We start from the raw sequence: 20472 nt of genomic DNA on the forward strand, positions 1-20472 counted from the left end.
AGGGTAGGATAGCAAAGCCCTCTTTTCCACTTCTTCCATGTACAAATTGGCCACGATGGGTGAAACTGGGGAGCCCATGGCACACCCATGTTTCTGCCTGTAGAACTGACCCTTGTATGTGAAGTAGGTGGAATGAAGACACAGTTCCAAAAGCAAACACACTTGGTCGATGCTGAGAGTGGTCCTGTTGCTGAGGTTGGGGTCATCCTGTAATCTCTTACGGACGACCTCCAACGCTTCCGTGACTGGGATGCAAGTGAAGTGAAGCCCAGATGAACAGAATCAACTTTTGGAGATTTACTTACCTGGATGATTGAGCATGCATCAAGACGTTTCTGTTGAGCCATTTCCCAACGTAACTTGTCTTTGTCTTTTTCTTTCCCCCAATCCTGTACATTTTAATCATAATATCTTAAAAATTAAAAAGTAAATAAATAATAAACATTGAATAAACTATGAGAATCAAGTGGATCAGTATGGCAAAAGCTGTAATGATGCACTTGGGAAAGTAAATGTGTTGGGCACTCTATATAAGTAAAATTGAATTGAAGTGAATCAAATTTATTTGAATGGATTGTAAGAACTGCCATAGATGACAGCCATTAAAAACAAAAAGACTTGTTTGTATTTTGATCAGCTGATCAGCTTTGTACATATTTTTGCACCATGACTTTATGTGTTTAGCACTTATTAACATGTAATTTACTTATTTACTTATTATGTAGGTATATTATGTTATACCTATGCACCTATCCACACACACACACACACACACACACATACACACACACACACACACACACACACACACACATATGTGTATATATATATGAAGGAATTACTTTGTTGCTGCTTTGCTTTATGGTTGATGATCAAAGGTCATGGCTAGTCTTCAACAAAAGATATAAATGCCATAATATGATATAAAGAAATAAATGTCATATGTCATAATATGGCTCAGTTTACAAGCTTCTCTTTTGATTATTGCCACCTTTCTAACCAAAGCATACTTAGAGATAAGTATGCTTTGGTTAGATATTTAGTTTGATTCCTGAATTAATTTATTTATTTTCCCTTTTTAAAGAAATTAGTTATCGTGGAAAACAAATACATCTTTTGCTGTTGTTCAGGTCTGCCTTGTTATCTATATGTCATAATAGAGACACAAAGTTGGCATATAGAGCTTTGGGATGAACAGATAGGTCTGTGAAACTTCCAATAATAAAAAAGGGACTTCTTTTCTAGTTTCCAGTTTCAGAGCAATGCCATAAGTTTCAAAGTCGATGCCATAAGCTTGTTTTATTATCAAATGGCCATCTATTTTAAATAACAATCTGAAACTCAATAAAAACAGACAATTTTAAAGGAAAAACAAACAGATTTTGAGAAATTCAAACCTTCACCATTAGTTCCAGGCATTATTCAAGATTCAAGGTCTTTATTGTCAGTACAATAATATACACAGTATACAGCGTACCGAAATGCCGTTTCGCCCCAAGCCCCCCATGGTGCATTTATAAGAATATAAACAAATTAATCTCAGAGAGATATAAAACTAGGAATTACAAATAAATAATAACTTGCTAAATTTGGGCAAAATTAAGAGCTAAAAAGGTACTATTACTAACTACATCTATGCACAATAAACAAAGACAGGACAGAAACAATACGAAGTGGTCATGTGTAATTACAGTAAAGTGAGATGATTGTGCAGTAGGTATTGAATACCAGGTTCAAGTTATGGTCAGGATATTGAAGACAAGACAGGATGAAGATGTGCAAGATGCAAAGTGTGCAAATATAGCATAATGTAGATCAGTAGATCATTAATCAGTAAGAAAGGATTTTCTTTCTTGTATTGTCAGAATAAACTTGAAATGTGCAGAATATTGTTAAATAAACACTTCACTGTATTTTGAAGATTGACTTTAATCTTGAAATATTAAAGTTTACATTTTCATTTTGTGCATTTCAATGTGTATTATTGTTTTATAATCCGTTTAGTTATTTTCTTTGTTTTTTTATCAAAAATAATCAAAAAATAAAATTGCATACCTATATTTCCCCAGGTAAGGTTACCATGACAGCATAACAATATGTTCTGTATCCAAAACAAGGCTATATCAGGAGATTATTGTGTCCTAAGATCGGTTTAACTGAATACTGATGATAATATGATATGTCTAGTGACCTAAGGTACACCAGGGTCATATACATAAAAAGAATACCACATAGAGTAAATTATTGTCTACTTATGGCTAAGACTGAGCACTCTCTTATCAAAGCACATCCTAATAAAGAAACCATTTATGACCTGGATTTACGAAAGAGTGCTATACCTTCCTTGTTTTCATAATACAATCAGGTGTATAAAAGACCCACCTTTGCTGCAGCTTTTTTGGGTATTTCTTCTGGTCTCAAGGTGAGTGAACAAGGGGAACAGTCTCTCGAAGTTATTCTCTCTTAATTGTGATTATTTATTTATATATACTTTTATACGTCTTACAGTGTTGCTTGATTTGTAGAACCAACTTCATTTTCATTAAGTGAACTCTTAAGAAGTGAATCTGAGATGGCCAGGCTCACAATTCTAGCAGGTATTTTAAGAATTTACTGGATGTATGCAATATAAGTATATCATGCAAGTGTGTTTTTATTTTGCTTACCCTTATATTAAAATTTCCGTAGGTTTGTGCCTGGTGATAAGCCAGCTGGGTAAGTTGGGTTTACTTTGGTAAACAACTGACATTTTGATCATTACTTGTGTATCGCTACTGGGACCTGTGATTCTTTTATATTTCTATGCTCCAACACAGGAGCTACCAGCAGGATGGAGTGCTACTTCACCAACTGGTCCCAGTACAGGCCTGGAGATGGAAAGTTCCTGCCACAAAATGTGGACCCTTTCCTATGCACCACCCTCATCTATGCATTCTCCATCATCAACTACAACAATGAGCTGGTTACCTACGAGTGGAATGACGACGTCCTCTACAAGTCTTTCAATGATCTGAAGACCAAGTAAGTGGATATTATCCTATAGGTCAGAGGTAAAGCAAAACACAATACCTCTTGAGCGTATCGTGTCTTTAAGAGTTGTCCACTAAGATATTACAGTTTCTTTAATATTACAAGTTTTCTGCTGTTTCCAGGAATCCTCACCTGAAGACTCTCTTGGCCGTTGGTGGATGGAACTTTGGGTCAACACAGTAAGAAATACTTTAAAGAAAGAATATTATTTTACATTAGGACAATGGTAGGTAGCTAACCAAATATTGTGTGTAAACCATCAGTCTGAATCAAATCAAAATCAAAAAGAAGTTTCCATTATTAAACACAGCAAACATTAATCACAATTCTCCTGTTAAATACATAAAGCAGTAAGCAGATTTTACTATAAAGATCAAATATTAACTTGGTTTTTTATTTATTTATTTATTTGCAGGTTCTCCATCATGGTTTCTACTGCAGCTAATCGTCAGAAGTTCATCCAGTCTACTATCAGATTTCTGAGGACTCATGGATTTGACGGTCTGGATTTGGACTGGGAGTACCCTGGATCCCGTGGAAGCCCTCCTGAGGACAAACAGAGGTTTACTCTGCTCTGCAGGGTGGGTATAGATCTCCATTTTTTAAAATCTACATCTCATTGATGTTGTTTCGTTTGCATCATACTTGAATGGTAAATGGTAAATGGACTGATTCCACTAACCTTCCAATCAGTAGATGATCTGCTATACCTCCTAAACTACAGCCACCCCATGGACTCCATTCTTACACTGTTATGTGGTGCACTTTTATAGGAACTTGTTGCTGCCTATGCAGCTGAAGCCCAAGCTACCGGCAATCCCCAGCTCATGCTAACTGCTGCCGTTGCTGCTGGAAAAGGAACCATTGATGCTGGATATGAGATCGCTGAGATAGCCAAGTGAGGGTCCTGCTTTGTAAGATGGAAGTAACCATCTTACTTCCACTACTACTTTTAGAAATCTGACAGTTGTGCAATGTAAGCATGCAAATCACTGTTTATGTTTATTTCCTTATTGCAGAGAATTAGATTTCATCAATGTGATGACCTACGACTTCCATGGAACTTGGGAGCAATTCACTGGACACAACAGCCCTCTGTACCGTGGATCATTTGACGCTGGTGACCTTATCTATTTCAATATTGTACGTAAACAGTTAAAACTGAAATAAAAAGAATTTGAGACATACCTTCTTATGAACTCAAACTTCACCTTTTGTTTGACTTCTATAGGACTTTGCCATGAAATATTGGAGAGACAATGGCACCCCACTGGAGAAGCTGAGGATGGGATTTGCATCGTATGGTCGTACCTTCCGTCTGACATCATCAAACACTGGTGTTGGTGCTCCAGCTAGCGGCCCAGCATCAGCTGGTCCATACACCCGTGAAGCTGGATTCTGGTCTTATTATGAGGTACATTTCTTAAGGCTGGAATTTAATCATTACCTCATGATGTATACTATCAGTTGCTTTGATATCTACTGAATGAAACTTTGATATGATAGGAAGGAAGTTTTTTAAGTTTCACACATCTCTTCACGTTGTCTGTGCTGTAGATCTGTACCTTCGTGAAAGGCACCACCATTAACTGGATTGAAGACCAGAAAGTCCCCTATGCTTTCAAAAACAATGAGTGGGTAGGATTTGACAACAAGGAGAGCTATGAAACCAAGGTAAGTGAGAAAGCTTGTATCATTTCTTTATGTTTAACACATTTATGTATGTACAAGGTAGTGATATCAATTTCTGTTTAATTTTTCCCCAATAGGTACGTTACCTGAAAGATCAGCAGTTTGGTGGTGCCTTTGTGTGGGCTCTTGATTTGGATGACTTTGCAGGAAAATTCTGTGGGGAGGGTCCCCATCCTCTGCTCTCCCATCTTCGCAACCTTCTTGAAATTGGTATGCCCAAAGCAGATTTACGCAAAAGATTTCTTGTAGTCTTTCTATGTTTAAAAAAATCAGTGTGGAACTGGTATCATAACAACCTCTGAAATTTAGATATGAAGACGTAATATTTTCTAAGCAAGCATATTTTCAGAAGGTAGAATCGATTTTAAGCAGTGACTTATATAAACGTGAATTTAATCGTTGTATTTTCCAGAGCTTCCCCCACTACCCTCAACCACCACCCCAAAACCTGGAGCAAGCACCACCACTCCAACCACCACCACCACCACCACAACCACTACCACCCATGCCCCGGGACCGGGATTCTGCAATGGGAAACCAGATGGCCTTTACCCTAACCCAGATGACAAAACCACCTTCTACAACTGTGCTGGTGGTGTGACCCATGTTTCCCAGTGTGGAGCTGGATCTGTCTTTCATGACAGTTGCAAGTGTTGTGGCTGGCCATGAGCCAAGAGTGAAGGCAGTGTGTATTAAATCTGATGCAAACATCATTCATTAAACATCATCATTAAACTCATCTTGTATATGTACAATCATTTACGTAAATGATTTTTTTTGTTTAAATGTCTCATACAGATTGCAAATTTCAAAACAAAATCTTCAAAGTACCTTATTACAAATTGGCTTATTATTTTGCTATATTTATTAATCATAAAATACAATATTTTTTCTGAAAGGTTTTATCTAAAAAAGTTGCCTCTTACAACCATTGTTAATGCTCTATGCAACAATAATATAATATATAATATAATGGATTTTATCAACTACATATACACTCATGGGATTTCATTTCAGTCACAGAAACTGAGTGTACATAATAGTAATATAATAGACATTGTATCATAATCGTATCATAATCGATTTGAACTGCCAGATTAATGTTTATGGAAGTAGTTCACTCTGTTATATAAAAACTATTATCAATAACCTCGTGAGCAGTGAATGGTAATTGTTTTCAGTTAGCCTGGAACAACTGTGCTGTAAAGTCACAACATCAAAGGGGCAAGTCTCAGTCCAGACTTTATGAGTCTGATAGTGATTTAGCAGTCCAGAAAAAAAGTCATTTATGATTCATTACAGGAATCACATCTCCAATAACAGGTGAATCCCTGTTTGTGTTAGTGATCTAACTAGGAAAAAATGTAACAATATGTTGAGTGACCCTGCAGGGATGAAACACCTTCAAAACAGAGAACATATCACATAAATAATAAATATAAAAAAGAAAACACAAAAGAAAAAAGCAGGGTATGATGAAGCAGTTTTAGTTTTTTGGCATTTCTTTCAAGTTTAGGGTTTAAGATATTTTATTCAATGGTTGGTATTATCAAACTTTCATTGTCAAACTTTATTAGTTTAATAATAATAATAATAATAATAATAATAATAATAATAATATATGTCACTGAATGAAAAACTACATTTTGTTATTTGAGTGCACTATTTATCTGTTTGGTATGCAGCTGTGGAAAACTATGGTTCTTGTAGTCCTGCAGAGAGAAAAAGCTATAAAGGATAAATTATTGTGAGCATTTTGAAGACAAATCCTAAGCCAGTACTTCACTATGCAGTTCAATTTAATTCTGTTTTATTTATATAGCACAATACAACCATATTGTAAGGTAATAACCTGGAATAATACAGAGAAAACAGAAAACCCCAACAATCAGATCACCCTCCATGAGTAAGCAATCGTGGCAAGAAAGAACTCCCTTCTAACAGAAAAAACAAACAAAAACCCTTAATTAAGGTGAAGGAAGAACTCCCCCTTGAATTGATGACTAGATAAATGAGATTGCTAGAATACTGCAAAATATTACAGAGGCTATCTTAGAGGCAAAAACTGCAATCAAACATTTGTGATAACTGGCAATCACGGTGGAGGAAATTTGGTTCAATTTTCAATGCAGAAAATATAACCAACTCCAAAAAAACAAGACATGTAACAAAAACATCTAAGGTATGTTTTCATTTCAGAAACTTTGCATTACGAATTATCTGAAACGTGGGTCCTGTTTATAAATTGATATTACTACTGTTTATTCTGGACAATTTCTCTACTGGATGGCAATGTTTTCAAGGGTATTTTAGAATCTAATGTTCACTGTGATGCTTGCCAACAGGGTCTAGACCAGTGGTTCCCAAACTTTTTTTGCTAGGCCCCCCTTTGTTTTACAAGAAAAATGTTTGCGCCCCCCCCCGCGCATGCACACGCACACACACATCCTCCAACCACACACACCCATATTTTGCTCCATTGCGGTTTATTTCACACCTCAAACATTTAGTGAACAATTAAGCAAATACAAGTAATCTGCAATAAAGGTAGTAAGAAAATAAACTACTAACTCTTTTACACTACGTCCACACCTACACGGGTATTTTTGAAAACGCAGCTGTTTCGTCCACACGTAAACGGCGTTTCGAATCACCGAAAACGGAGATTTTTAAAACTCCTTTTTTGCGTTTACATGTGGACGAGGAATACAGAGTTCGTCACGCAACGTCAAAGGTATGTGCCTTTTTTCACGTCACGCTGTGCGCCACGTTATTGTTTACATGAGATGAATTGCAGAATGGCAGATAGAGACAAAATACTGTTTCTGTTAATCTGACTATCTGCAGGTTTTACACACTTACATATACACACGCAGTTACTGTCCCTCCATTTAGAAAGGCAGAGGCGTCACGGTGTGATTATTTTACGTGTAGTTGTTTTTTTTCCCCTGTGTTATAATATTCAACATTGCTATCAATACATTTGTCAAAAAATGCCTCTATGTACAAAATGGGTTTAAAAACATAAACAGCTGTGGGATACTGTTTGTCCGTGATTTGAACTGGGGGACAAATCATGGCAGGATCAGCCTGATGTTATTTGTATCCCACTTAGGGATGGGTATCGTTTAGGTTTTTTCCGATACCAGTACCAAACCGGTACTTTTGAAACGGTGCCGGTGCTTAAACGGTGCTCAAACCGGTGCTTAAAGAATGGAGAACACAAAATTGGTCCTAAAACCTCTCATGTTCAGCTGTTTTTTTGTAAAAAGATAACAATGTTATCCTTTTCTGCAGCTATAGGGCATATATGGTATCACTCTTGGCTGGAAGCAGTGCTTAAACAATGGAAAAAACACAAACTTTGTCCAAAAACTTCTTATGTTTAACTTTTTACCACTTTTTCTTTGGTCATTTTAGCCTTTTTGGCCAGGGTGAAGGGAGTATCTGCCATCAAACAAGAAGACCGCTGCATGTAATTACGACGGGGTTTGCTAGTTCACCTTGCATGCATTAATTTAATAACGTGGTTAGCCTACTCAACGTAAATTACACACGAACAACATTAAGCTACTCACCCAGAGAAGAACGGCTGCTGCTGCCATCATCATCCGTCATCATTTCTGCTACACTGGCAGGGCTAGGGGCCAGGACTCTCCTTCGAGTTTTTGGGGGATGTTGCTAACTCCGGTTCCGATAACAGGCACCACACCCGCAGTAGATGTGCTCGGTGTGAGGTCTTGCAACAAGCTATCAAATACGGTGCATTTCTCGGCTTTTAAAAAAACGCTATGTGTCGCCAGGTTTCATCAGATTCAAGGAGTTACCTCCTTTGCACAGTATCACAGTATCACCTTAAAGCACTTGTTGCAGGCTGCTGAGTTTGCATCTTTTGCTGTGAAGTACAGCCAGACTTTGACCGCTTCGCCTTGGGCATTTTTAATCTGTAGCTCTGCTCTAACAGAACGTACGTACCTGGGCCCGCCTACTATCCTCGAAAACGTAAATGATTGGCTAGAATTCAAAGTGTATGGCATCTCAGGAAAAATAGCACCGAAATAAAGCACCGAAATGTGCGCTGCTTTTCGGTCTGGTTACTACTGTTTATGTCAGAACCGGTGCCATCATGGCACCGGATACCGGTACCCATCCCTAATCCCACTGTAACTTTACTGTATAAAGAGCTAACATCTCCAAAATGTCAGGAGTAGTTAGTCATTACAAGAAGTGTTTTTGAACTAAAAATCAAGAATGTGGGATACTGTTTGTGCGTGATTTGAACAGCCCAGCGCGTGCTCCCGACTAAGGGAAAACCAATTCTGCAGGGGAGACCTACCTTGGCACTTGTGCAGGTGAAACCAAAGGGAAGATATGCTTCACCATATTTTCTAGTCTTTGGCTTAGAATGAAGTTGGTTTGGAAACATATTCAGCGATGCTTCATCTCCTGCTTTGCGTTTCTGTAGGCGCCCCGTGCTAGCAGTGTCAAAGAGTTTTGTTTTTTTTCCCCCCCTTTTCATACGCCCCCCCCCCTCCCCCGCCATGGCTCTGCGCCCCCCTAGGGGGCGGGCCCCACACTTTGGGAAGGTCTGGTCTAGACAATTAATTTACGGCATAGGGTTAGTCATCCAAGTCATTCAGGTAATCTAAGAAATTTGATCAAAGGTAAAAAGTTTTCAAAAAACATAAAGAAATCCATTTGCTTTCTTTTCAAAGAGGCTTCTTCAGTTCTAAAATCAAAAGATCGAGTGTTCTGTCTTTATTGTGCGTCCCTTTGCCCAACTTGACAGAGAGCTAACGGCTTCAATGAACATTGGAGGCGGAAGTAAGTTTAAGGCTTTTTACTTCATCAATAGTTCAATGATTGACATCCTTTTCTTCCCGTAAAACTAAAAACAAACACAAAGTTAAATGTTACAAGATGTCTTTTCCTTTTAACTTACACTTCTAGGATATAAACGATACTGTTATATAGTATGCGTAATCAGCAGCAACTCAGTACTGATCACAATACAACTTAGCGAGTTTAGCTTCCTCAAAGATAAACATAACAGATGAAATAACTGGTTTCTAAACAAATCTCTGTAATAGAAATGCACCAAATAAACTTGTAAACATGTTGTACATTAATACTCACAAGCAATAACTCTCCAAGGCAGAAATGTTTTAAATGTTTTAAGGCGACAAACAGCATATTCTGCAGGCCAACAAGCGACCAGCTTCCTGTTTCCTCTATCCACAGGAACACGGAAAACTCCACCAAAATATAAGCTAGTGAGTATTCTCACTATGACCAGGGTGCTAAAGAGAAAGAACCTATGCATGCCATAACATAGAGACTACCAGGTATTTAAACACTAGGGACAACTCTAACCGTGGTTTGTTTATTTAAGGAGTAGGGGTGGCTGTAGTTCAGGAGGTACAGCAGGTTCTAGTGGTGGACTGGTTGTTTGATCCCTGGCTGCTCCAGTTTGCATGCCAAATATCCTTGGGCAAGATACTAACCCCAAGTTGTTCTTTGATGCAGCCATCAGAGTGTGCATGTTAGATAGAAAGCACTTAAGCATTGAAAAAAAAAGCGCTTGCATGAATGGGTAAATGAGGCATGTTGTATAAAGCACTTTGGGTGCTCAGGTAGAGTAGAAAAGCACCATATACGAATCAGTCCATTTACCATGAAGAGGACATTTCTCTTTCCTCAAGAAGACAGATGGTTGTGAATATAGTATTTCTATTTCACAGACAAATGTCCCTTTCAAATAAAATGGGCATAAGCCTATATAATGCAAAACAATTCGACTTATTTATATATTCTATTGTCTGAATTACTGTGACTCTCAGAATGTTATCTGTTCCTGGATAATATTAACTGTTGTAAGACAGTTTAAGAGCTCTGGAACCATAAATTGAGTGTCTGAACTTTGATACTTCAACATAGACTATATGTTTTAATGTTTTAATATTTTAATATTTTTCTCTAATTGTTGTGTTGACTGACTTTTGTCTAAACCCTTTCTTTCGCTTAGTGTCCTGAGGTACCAGGACACTCTTTGTTTGTTTTTGTTTTTCTATGAATCAAGATGTCTTCTCAAGATGTTGCAGTTCTCTGCAGGTTTTGTCAGTCCCAAGTTGGCTTCATGTTTTAAAACTTGTTTTGTGTTGACTTGTCTGAAACGAGTAAGAGTGAAACTAGAAAAATGTCTTACTAGCTTTCACTGGCCTTTGACGCAGTGTTTCAGTTGTTTGTGACTCGTGTTTTAAGAAAGAGTTTTTGTTCTGACCGCATAGTATTCTGTTAGAAGTCTGATCATTTATTTCTTTGTGCTTTATTTAACGCCTAGCTTTTGAGTCTATATTTGCTGTTTAGCTTTTGCTAGCTTTTGATTGCTGTCAGCTGTGTTCCCAGCCAGTTCCTATCTTCTCATTATCCTTTAATTTCTCACTCTCTGGTCCCTTTTCACATCCTCCCTTAAAAAGCTGTGTTCCTTGTTCTTTCCTTGAGTCCTAGATTACTCAGTTCCCAACTCTTGCTTTACCTGAGTTATTGTGTTGTAACGTTTTTAGAGAGACTACAGAATTAAAGGAGCTTTTTAATTTCAGTTCTTATCTTGAGAGTCCTTCTCACCACTCACCTGAACACTAGCTCCGTTGCTTCCTCCAAGAGCTCCTTGCTGCTTTTTAGGTAAGGTTTAGCTCTATCAGGATTTACTTACTGCCCATGTTCTCTGCCTGGCAACAACCCTTCTTTCCCTCTGACCCACATGAGACTCTTGCTTCTGCCATGTTTTCATTGTTGAAACTCCTAAGTTAAATAAATTATTGTGAACCAGCCTGTCAACCAGGGGCGATTCTAGGATCAGAGCTTTGGGGGTGCTGAGCACCCAGAGAGCTGCCCATCCAAGCAAGATAAACTTTACTCATCACGATGAGACTTCTTCCCTGGCTCTGTCAGTCCCTGCATCCTTAAATGTCTCCAGTTGTCCCGAGTTACCTCTGACTGTCTCCTTGGTGCATTTAAACCCCTGTTCCTCCCTGTCCTCGTCATCTGTTGTCTTCATCTTCATTATCAGTCATCATAATTTTACCCTCTCTGTGCAAGTCTGCAAATTTCTTTATTAAATCATAAGATCCTTAAATTCATCAAGTCTCTCTGTGCCTGGGTCCTCGTCACAAAACATGACATCACTGTTTTGTACATTTTAACACAATTTAATCCCCACATTTGTGAAAGAAACGCAAAACACTTTTTTGAAAAGTCTGTAACAAAACCATCAAATCTGATAAAGGTTATTTAAAGTCGACTACTGCCAAAGAAGAATGGATTGGAATTTAAAAAGAAAAAAAAATATCCTAACCTTAATTACTGGGGGAGAATAATGAATGATGCTCATAGTGAGTAAAAAGTAAACTGAGTGCATTTTTTGGACAGAGATTCACTTTTAAAGTGTATGTATAATATAATACAGATACATAAAAAATACACTCTAAAAATAGAAGAGTCCTTGAAATGTACAAAATATTATTAAAAAATTAGAAAACTGAGACACCTTGGCCTATGGTACAATGTATACAATGTATGAAAAGATCTTTACTCCAGATACTACTATGGCTCTGCAGATTTTTTCTTTTCTTTTAACCTATGTCGCCTCACCTTGAGTTGGTAAATCTGTCTATCACATTTTGGTGGTCAAGTCTCTCAAGCATCTCTTTCTCAACTGACATCACAGCCAGGTGCTGGAGTCTGCTTTGACCCATGGTCCTTCTCAGCCAGGTATGGAGCTGACTCAAGACACTAAAAGACCTTTCACAGCTACAGCTGCTAACTGGGTTTGTTAGGGCAACCTGAATAACAGTTTTCAGTGTGGGGAAGATCTGATTATCCAGAAGATTGTACAATGTTAACATATCTGGAATGGCACCAGCCTCACTCTTGAGCTTCAAGCTGTCTGTTTTCTTACCTGGTTCTTCTTGACCTTGTACTTTCTCCTCATGTTCCCCTCTTTCCTCTCTCCCTCTTTGGACTGACAATCATCCACAAATAGATTGTATTCAATTAGATTAAAAAAATACTATTAAGATCACTAATAAAAAGGTCCTCTCTCAGTGTACTTTAAACCAAAGGGCAAATAACCAAACCACATGTACATAAAGGATATAAATATTGAAACACTGATCCAACATTATCCTTTATTGATGGATCATTTGATCTTACACTTTTACCTGAATGTGGCTCCTTTTTTTGAAAAAACTTCCTTATATCCATTATGAACCTCGCTGTCTCTCTGTACACACACACACACACACACACACACACACACACACACACACACACACACACACACAACAGGAGTTATAAGGTTAATGGGCATCCAGTCAGTTAGCTAGTGAGTACCTTGGGTTCAATATCGGTACATGCACATATGACAAAATAACCAGTTTCTCTCATTCTATTTCAAACAGGACAGTGGTAACAACAGCAGGCTACGGACAATGTTAAGTTTTAGATTTTAAATAGGCTGTATAAATTTCAATGGGAGCAACAGGACGGTCAAATATCGCTGATTTTACTACAGAGCAGGACGGATTGTAGGGTAGCAAACATCGTCGGAAAACACGTTTTCAACCCAGCAGGTTACCTGGGTGTAATGTTTTTCAGCTAAAAAGAAACATGGCCTGACTCCTACCTAACTACATAAAGAGTAACTGAAGCACCCCCAAAAATGGGCTAAAATCGCCCCTGCTGTCAACTGAGCCTGCTTTTGGGCCCACTCCACATACTGTCCTTTGACAGACATCTTAAAGACCTCATAGTACCATATCACCCCATTAGAGCACATAGCTTTCAGACTGCTGGCTTACTTGTGGTTATTAGGATATTTAAAAGTAGTATGGAAAGCAGAGCCTTCGGCCCCTTCAACATTAGGCTTAAGACTTTCTTTTTGACAAAGCTTATAGTTAAGGCTGGATCAGGTGACCTTAAATCACGTCACCTCTACTTGCATAATGATGTGAAGAAATATTTTTTAAAATTATTATTCAAAAATTGATTTAATATAAAGGCAATATGAGCTGAGTGTTACAGGCATGGCCCTTTAAGACTGTAGCCTCATGGGCAGTGTAGTCCGTGCTGCAGGGAGAACGTGTGGGACTGCCCCTCCCACTGTGTGTGTGTGAGTGCGAGGGAGGGAGAAAAATATGGGCTCAAATTGTGGTCATAAATATTTTGTACTTGTAAATCAGGATTTGTATGTGTAAAAAGAATTTGTGTGTGCGTAAAAAAGAATTGTGTGTGGACTTAGCCAAAAAATACGTGGGAAACTCTGCACTCAAGTTTCAAGTTACAAGTATAAATTTTGACCCTGTTTTTCTTCCTTTCATCTGATTGGCCAATGTCATGTCAATCACAAATTTAACTATGCAATCAGAGAACAGATGGGTTTGGCTGTCGGGGGGGCAATCATGGCTCAAGAGTTGGCAGTTCGTCTTGTAATCGGAAGGTTGCCGGTTTGAGCCCCGGCTCGGACAGTCTCGGTCGTTGTGTCCTTGGGCAAGACACTTCACCTACCGCCTAGTGGTGATGGCCAGAGGAGCCGATGGCGCGATATGGCAGCCTCGCTTCTGTCAGTCTGTCCCAAGGCAGCTGTGGCTGTAGCTTGCCTCCACCAGTGTGTGAATGTGAGAGTAAATGAATAGTGGAATTGTAAAGCATTTTGAGGGTCTCGAAAAGCACCATATAAATGCAATCCATTATTATTATTATTAAAACCTTCAGTTTTGACAAATAATACAGTTAGAGTGGATAAGGTGACCCTGAATCTTCCCTTATTTGTACTGCAATAAACCTAAGCTCTTGCGCGCTTCCTATGATGTATGAATTTTTTTTTCTTCGCTCGTTCTGTGTTTATACACCTCTCTGCATTTAATCATTAGTTAGTATGTATCTATTGTGCTCTTGCACAGTGTATATGTTGTCCTGTCTCCTTTTCATCAACCTCAGCCAGTCACAGTAGATGGCTATTTCTCCTTGAGCCTGTTTCTGCCAGATGTTTCTACCTCTTCAAATGGAGTTTTTTCTTCCCACTCTCACTAAATGTTAGCTCATATGGGGTCATTAAATTGTTGGGGTTTTCTTTTTATTATTGTTGTGTTTTTACCCAGCAACATAAAGTGTCTTTAGGCGACTGCTGTTGTGATTTGGTGCTATATACATAACATTTAAATGCTCACACCGGAATGAATTGTATAAATTCAAATTATATATTCATTGTGATATACTCCTTGTCTTTTGAAATACTTTATTTTCTGTTTTTGGACACCTTTTAAAACAAAATTCAATATTACAGGAACAGAAGCTCTTCTATTCATGAACTACCAAACTTACTGGTAGTAACACACACTGCAACTGGTAGACACCAGGGAACACTTGATTAAGGCACACTGCACCCAGGAAACACAATATATATAAGTGAACTGATTTTGCCTCTTCACCACATATGACACTGGATACTGTAGCTCATGTGAAAACTAAGGCCTCAAATCAGAAGTACCTGACTCCGTGGTATAATTCTCAAACACGTAGCCTAAAGCAGATAACTCGTAAGCTGGAGAGGAAATGGCGTGTCACAAATTTAGAAGATCATCATTTAGACTGGAGAAATAGTTTGTTGCTTTATAAGAAAGCCCTCTGCAAAGCCAGAATAGACTCTTTTTCTCCAATTGAACTTTCTGAGTTAACTTCAATAATTACTTCCTCCAAACCATCAACATGTCTTTTAGACCCCATTCCTACAAAACTGCTCAAAGAAGTCCTGCCATTAATTAATGCTTCAATCTTAAATATGATCAACCTATCTCTAATAATCAGCTATGTACCACAGGCCTTCAAGCTGGGTGTAGTTAAACCTTTACTCAAAAAGCATCTCTAGACCCAGCTGTCTTAGCTAATTATAGGCCAATCTCCAACCTTCCTTTCATATCAAACATCCTTGAAAGAGTAGTTGTCAAACAGCTAACAGATCATCTGCAGACGAATGGCTTTTTTGAAGAGTTTCAGTCAGGTTTCAGAGCTCATCACAGCACAGAAACAGCTTTAGTGAAGGTTACAAATGATCTTCTTATGGCCTCTGACAGTGGACTCATCTCTGTGCTTGTCCTGCTAGACCTTAGTGCAGCGTTCGATACTGTCGACCATAATATCCTATTAGAGCGATTAGAACATGCTGTAGGTATTACAGGTACTGCACTGCAGTGGTTTGTATCGTATCTATCTAATAGACTCCAATTTGTGCATGTAAATGGAGAGTCCTCTTCACACACTGAGGTTAATTATGGTGTTCCACAGGGTTCGGTGCTAGGACCAATTCTGTTTACATTATACATGCTTCCCTTAGGCAGTATCATTAGAAGACATAGCATACATTGTCACTGCTATGCTGATGACACCCAGCTCTATCTATCCATGAAGCCAGATAACACACACCAATGAGTTAAACTGCAGGAATGTCTTAAAGACATAAAGACCTGGATGGCCGCTAACTTTCTGCTTCTTAATTCAGATCAAACTGAGGTTATTGTACTCGGCCCTGAAAATCTTAGAAATATGGTATCTAAGCAGATTCTTACTCTGGATGGCATTACCTTGGCCTCCAGTAACACTGTGAGGAACCTTGGAGTCATTTTTGACCAGGACATGTCCTTCAATGCACATATTAAACAAATATGTAAGACTGCTTTCTTCCATTTGTGCAACATCTCTAAAATTAGAAATATCCTGTCTCAGAGTGATGCTGAAAAACTAGTTCATGCATTTATTACTTCCAGGCTGGACTACTGTAATTCATTATTATCAGGATGTCCTAAAAACTCCCTGAAAAGCCTTCAGTTAATCCAAAATGCTGCAGCAAGAGTCCTGACAGGGACTAGAAAGAGAGAGCAGATTTCTCCTGTTTTGGCTTCCCTTCATTGGCTTCCTGTTAAATCCAGAATTCAAAATCCTGCTGCTCACATACAAGGTCTTAAATAATCAGGCCCCATCTTATCTTAATGCCCTTGTAGTACCATATCACCCTATTAGAGCACTTCGCTCTCACACTGCAGGCCTACTTGTTGTTCCTAGAGTATTTAAAAGTAGAATGGGAGGCAGAGCCTTCAGTTTTCAGGCCCCTCTTCTGTGGAACCAGCTTCCAGTTTGGATTCGGGAGACAGACACTATCTCTACTTTCAAGATTAGGCTTCAAACTTTCCTTTTTGCTAAAGCATATAGTTAGGGCTGGACCAGGTGACCCTGAATCCTCCCTTAGTTATGCTGCAATAGACGTAGGCTGCTGGGGATCACCCATGAGTTTTTCCTTTTCAGTCACCTTTCTCACTCACTATGTGTTAATAGACCTCTCTGCATTGAATCATACTCGTTATTAATCTCTGTCTCTCTTCCACAGCATGTCTTTATCCTGTCTTCCTTCTCTCACCCCAACCAATCACAGCACATGGCCCCGCCCCTCCCTGAGCCTGGTTCTGCTGGAGGTTTCTTCCTGTTAAAAGGGAGTTTTTCCTTCCCACTGTCGCCAAAGTGCTTGCTCATAGGGAGTCATATGATTGTTGGGTTTTTCTCTGTATGTATTATTGTAGGGTCTACCTTACAATATAAAGTCTTGAGGTGACTGTTGTTGTGATTTGCACTGTATAAATAGAATAGAATAGAATAGAATAGAATAGAATAGAATAATGTGCTTCAGACTGGGAGATTGGCAAAATGTATAAATAGGATAGAGATTAGGGGAAGTGGAGACAGCTGCGTAACACAGCAGGGATACATTGGGAATAAGAAGACAGTGGAAATAAGACTCAACACAAGAAAGAAACAAGAGGCCACCAAAATAAAACCCAGACTAAGACACATGAGTTTGACACTGATAAAACCATAAACAGACATGAAGACAAGACTGACGTTAACAGTAGAGTGTTTTCACAAGTGTTCCATCCACTTGTGGAACACTGAAGAAGAACTAAAAAGCAACATGGAACTGAAAACAAAAGAATATGTAACCCAGTGTTAAAAATAGGATTAAAAGCATAAATATTAATACTCTTTTGATTAAAATACTCATTTCACAATGGGAATAAATATTGATAAAAAGCAATTAAATATAATAAATACTGATAACAAGCATGTAAGCATAAGTTTAACTAATATGTGGATAAATGGTGTGGAGGCAGGACTTTGTCCTTTAGAGTATCTTTGTTAGATCCACTGAGCAACCAATCATTGGCTGGTCTGACCCTCCCCCAATCTGTGTGCGCTGCTCAGACACCTGTTTATGCCTTTGTGTACCAGATACGCCAGAGACACAGACGGTGAAAGATCTGTTTACCCGTGCGGTGAAGAAGCTAACTGGATAGTAAAAGTCCTTTTTCGGTGAAAATAATAAGAGTGATAGTGTATTCCAGAGGCCGTGAGCCAACGTGAGCATTGTGAAGTCCCATGTAGCATTTGTTGCTTCACATGGTCAGGTTTTTTTCCTTTTGCTTATTTGGATTGGATTGGTTTTGAGGACCTGAGAAGAATCGAGGATCCCTTTTCCAGTACTGGATGGCGAGCCCAGCCCAAAGAGCCGGATGAACTGGTAGATTGTAACCCAACTGGTTACAAACAAACTGAGTGACTATTGAACATTGACAGACTGCAACTGACTTTTAAAAAAGGACACAAAAGACAATAAATCCTTGGGTCAACTATTTGTGGGGTTTATTTTATTTTGTTTTCAAGAAGCGCACTCTACTTTTGTTAGATGTGCACAACCTGCTAAACTTTAATAATTGTCAATAAATGCAATTGTGTTTTCTACACCTACTGCGTACAAGTCCTCTGTTGTCATACACCCTTGGCTCCTACGAATCTAGAACCTGTCTGATCTGGCCCATATTTCCCTTCTGTCCTCGTACTGTGGTTAAAGGTAACTATACTGCCTGTACTACATGCAAAGAAGGCTAGAAGTAGGACTACCAGGTCTTACATGCCCACTACTAGTATTGCACCAGCAGTGCTACAAATGCATAATGTAAACATATCATCAAATAATCCAGGACTCACAAACATTGATATGATGAACAGAACTATAAAGAACAAAACTGAGAAATGCTTGGTAAACTGACCAAGGACTATGTCAGCATGTAATTTTTTAATATCACAGTTGATGTGTCCTGATCAGTAGATAGTGCCATCTTACACATACCAGGAAATCCAACTGGATCACAAGCCAGAGTTGTCTGCCCACACACCCACTGACTACAAAAAGGGTCTAGGAGTCTTCAAGCTGGGATACAGGCATCAAAGAAAAAGATATAAACAGACTGAAAGTCATAAGGAAGGCATTAGTGATGGGATTTCCGGCTCTTTTTAGAGAACCGGCTCTTTCGGCTCCGAACCGGCTCTTCAGGTTGTTTTGTTGCTTTAATTAATTAATTATCAACAACAATATAAAATTATGCACAAAAGGAATTAGTAATGTAAAAAAACATGGTTTTCTTTATGTATGTTTATATATAAATATTTATGGGGGCCCCTAGAGACGAAACACGTACAAACTCCAAAACACACTTCTAGCGTTAACTGAACTTCCAAAACAGAGCTACCTTGATCACTTAAATTACACAATCGAATTCATATGTCTATTGTTTTTGTATTAATACACAAACACTCATATATATATATTCAAATAATTAAAAAAAAAACTTCATTTACCTGTTACTACCACACACCCAATCCGATTGTTGGTACTTCCTGGCTTGTGTAGCCACTAGGTAACAAAAGCTCAACACGGCCCCTAGCATCCTGGAGCACTTCCGTTGTGTTTTGGAGTTTGTACGTGTTTTGGAGTGTGTACGTGCTTTGTCTCTATTTATTCACTCCACATAAAATGTAATAAATAAATTATAAAATACAGAAACCACCTATTTACATTTCATACATTTCAACTTTTAACTACTTAAATTTTCAGCTTTTTCCTTTTAAACAAATTTAAAGTGAAACAACACAAAACACTGCAAACCACAACACAATAAAATATAAATTAAAATATGGAAAAAAAGGGGGGAAAAAAAGAACGCCCAGATCTTTAATTAAGGGAAAGGTTGGCATTTAGAAATATTAATATCACACTCAACTGACTGCGTTTTATCTTCCCATTGCACTGATGGGTGGACAGTTCTTAGGTGCCTGTGCATGTTGTTTGTGGAGCCGGCTCTATATGATATCCTTTTCTTGTAGACTCTACACTCTGCCTTTGTTTTGTCAATAAGATTGAAATGGTTCCAGACTTTGCTTCTTTTCTTGATGTCACTCATTTTCTTTACTGTACCTTTCCAATGTGACGGTGTTGTTTCTTGTTGTTGCTCCCGGCTCTCTTTCTTTCCCTCTCCCTCCTGCTCTTGTTGTGTGCTACTGCTGTTGCGAGTGTAACTACCGCCCCGCCCCCTCAGCTCAGCGCTGAGCAGAGGGGGAAGGGGCGCAAACGCAAGGCCCTGTTTGCCGTCTCTGCTCAGCGCAAACACAGGGGTGACTTGCAGCGTGAAGCGAAAAAAAGTGAAAGAGAGGGCAGGAGAAAGAAAAAAAAAACCCACGGCTCCCAATAAGGAGCCGGCTCACATCGTTCACTTCAAAGATCCGGCTCTAAGAGCCATTTCGTTCGCGAACGACCCATCACTAGAAGGCATAGTCTGTTGTTTATGTTATGCTTGCCACCCTGGAGGAGGT

At 38.7% G+C, this 20472-nt stretch overlaps 1 protein-coding gene across 1 annotated transcript; it reads left to right on the plus strand.

Moving 5' to 3' along the window:
* The first annotated feature begins 2572 nt into the window (after positions 1 to 2572).
* On the plus strand, positions 2573 to 5391 carry LOC134627293 (acidic mammalian chitinase-like). The gene is made up of 11 exons (XM_063473250.1): positions 2573 to 2597; positions 2689 to 2715; positions 2817 to 3021; positions 3153 to 3209; positions 3446 to 3611; positions 3804 to 3928; positions 4050 to 4173; positions 4262 to 4444; positions 4588 to 4704; positions 4800 to 4932; positions 5135 to 5391. Exons 1-11 carry the CDS (start codon positions 2573 to 2575, stop codon positions 5389 to 5391), a joined length of 1419 nt encoding a protein of 472 aa, XP_063329320.1.
* Positions 5392 to 20472: the final 15081 nt, after the last annotated feature.

Source organism: Pelmatolapia mariae, linkage group LG5, assembly GCF_036321145.2.
Source record: "Pelmatolapia mariae isolate MD_Pm_ZW linkage group LG5, Pm_UMD_F_2, whole genome shotgun sequence".
NCBI classification, from domain to species: Eukaryota; Metazoa; Chordata; class Actinopteri; order Cichliformes; family Cichlidae; genus Pelmatolapia; species Pelmatolapia mariae.

Coding starts and splice junctions, on each gene's coding strand:
- LOC134627293 (XM_063473250.1), top strand. CDS start 2,573: ATGGCCAGGCTCACAATTCTAGCAG. Junction 4,174..4,261: donor ACCTTATCTATTTCAATATT/GTACGTAAACAG, acceptor TGACTTCTATAG/GACTTTGCCATGAAATATTG. Junction 4,933..5,134: donor TCGCAACCTTCTTGAAATTG/GTATGCCCAAAG, acceptor TGTATTTTCCAG/AGCTTCCCCCACTACCCTCA.